Source organism: Egretta garzetta, unplaced genomic scaffold (assembly GCF_000687185.1).
Source record: "Egretta garzetta isolate BGI_Z169 unplaced genomic scaffold, ASM68718v1 scaffold141, whole genome shotgun sequence".
Classification (NCBI taxonomy): domain Eukaryota; kingdom Metazoa; phylum Chordata; class Aves; order Pelecaniformes; family Ardeidae; genus Egretta; species Egretta garzetta.
The window spans coordinates 84,789-85,366 of record NW_009258664.1 but is presented as its reverse complement, the minus strand read 5'-3'; the positions used below and the strand labels follow the sequence as shown (position 1 = coordinate 85,366).

Sequence of the window (578 nt, the reverse complement as noted above, 5' to 3'; positions counted from 1 at the left end):
GCCCCGCTCAGCCCACTGAGGGCTGACACCCCTGCCCCCAGCCCAGAAGGGGGGACCCGAACTCTTACCCTCCTTGCAGGTCTCGTCTCCTCTCTCGCCCGTCCCTGGCACCCAGGGGTCCCCACCAGGTCCCCTGAGCCTCCGAACCAGGGCGTCTTTATCACAACCAGAGCCCAGCAGCCCCTTCTCTCCTGGAAAGCAGCTTTGCAGTGGCAGCCCCCCTTCCTCCGTGTCCCCCGGCTGTCCCTCCGCGATGGGCTGCAGTCCCGGTCGGGATCGCCTCCTCTTCAGCTGGTGGCTTTCCACAGGTGCCAGCGAGTGTCCACCCAGAGGCACCGGTGGCATCCAGCCTGAGCCGTCGCCGCCCGTGGCCATCTCAAGGGGTGCAGGTGGCTGCTGAGATGCCACCGGCTGTGCCCGCTCACCGGCTGGCTGGCCCTTGGGCTTGTTGGAGGCACTGCGGTACCGCAGCTCCTTGAACGTGGTCACCTCTCTCTGCCTGTGGCTGGGTGGTTTCACTGCCCAGTCGTGCTGGAGCTGGGGCCGGGCTGGCTCCTGGCCCACGGTGCTGGAGAGGA

The 578-nt window shown here is 67.8% G+C and overlaps 1 protein-coding gene across 1 annotated transcript in view; it reads right to left on the bottom strand.

The window, feature by feature from the left end:
• The window catches only part of RUSC1 (RUN and SH3 domain containing 1), a 7,002-nt gene that overhangs the window by 4,957 nt on the left and 1,467 nt on the right, over positions 1-578 (bottom strand). Inside the window, 1 exon segment of the mRNA XM_035903930.1 lies at positions 2-578. This exon segment is cut by the window's right edge and continues 17 nt beyond it. Within this exon segment, the coding sequence (XP_035759823.1) occupies positions 2-578 (577 nt within the window).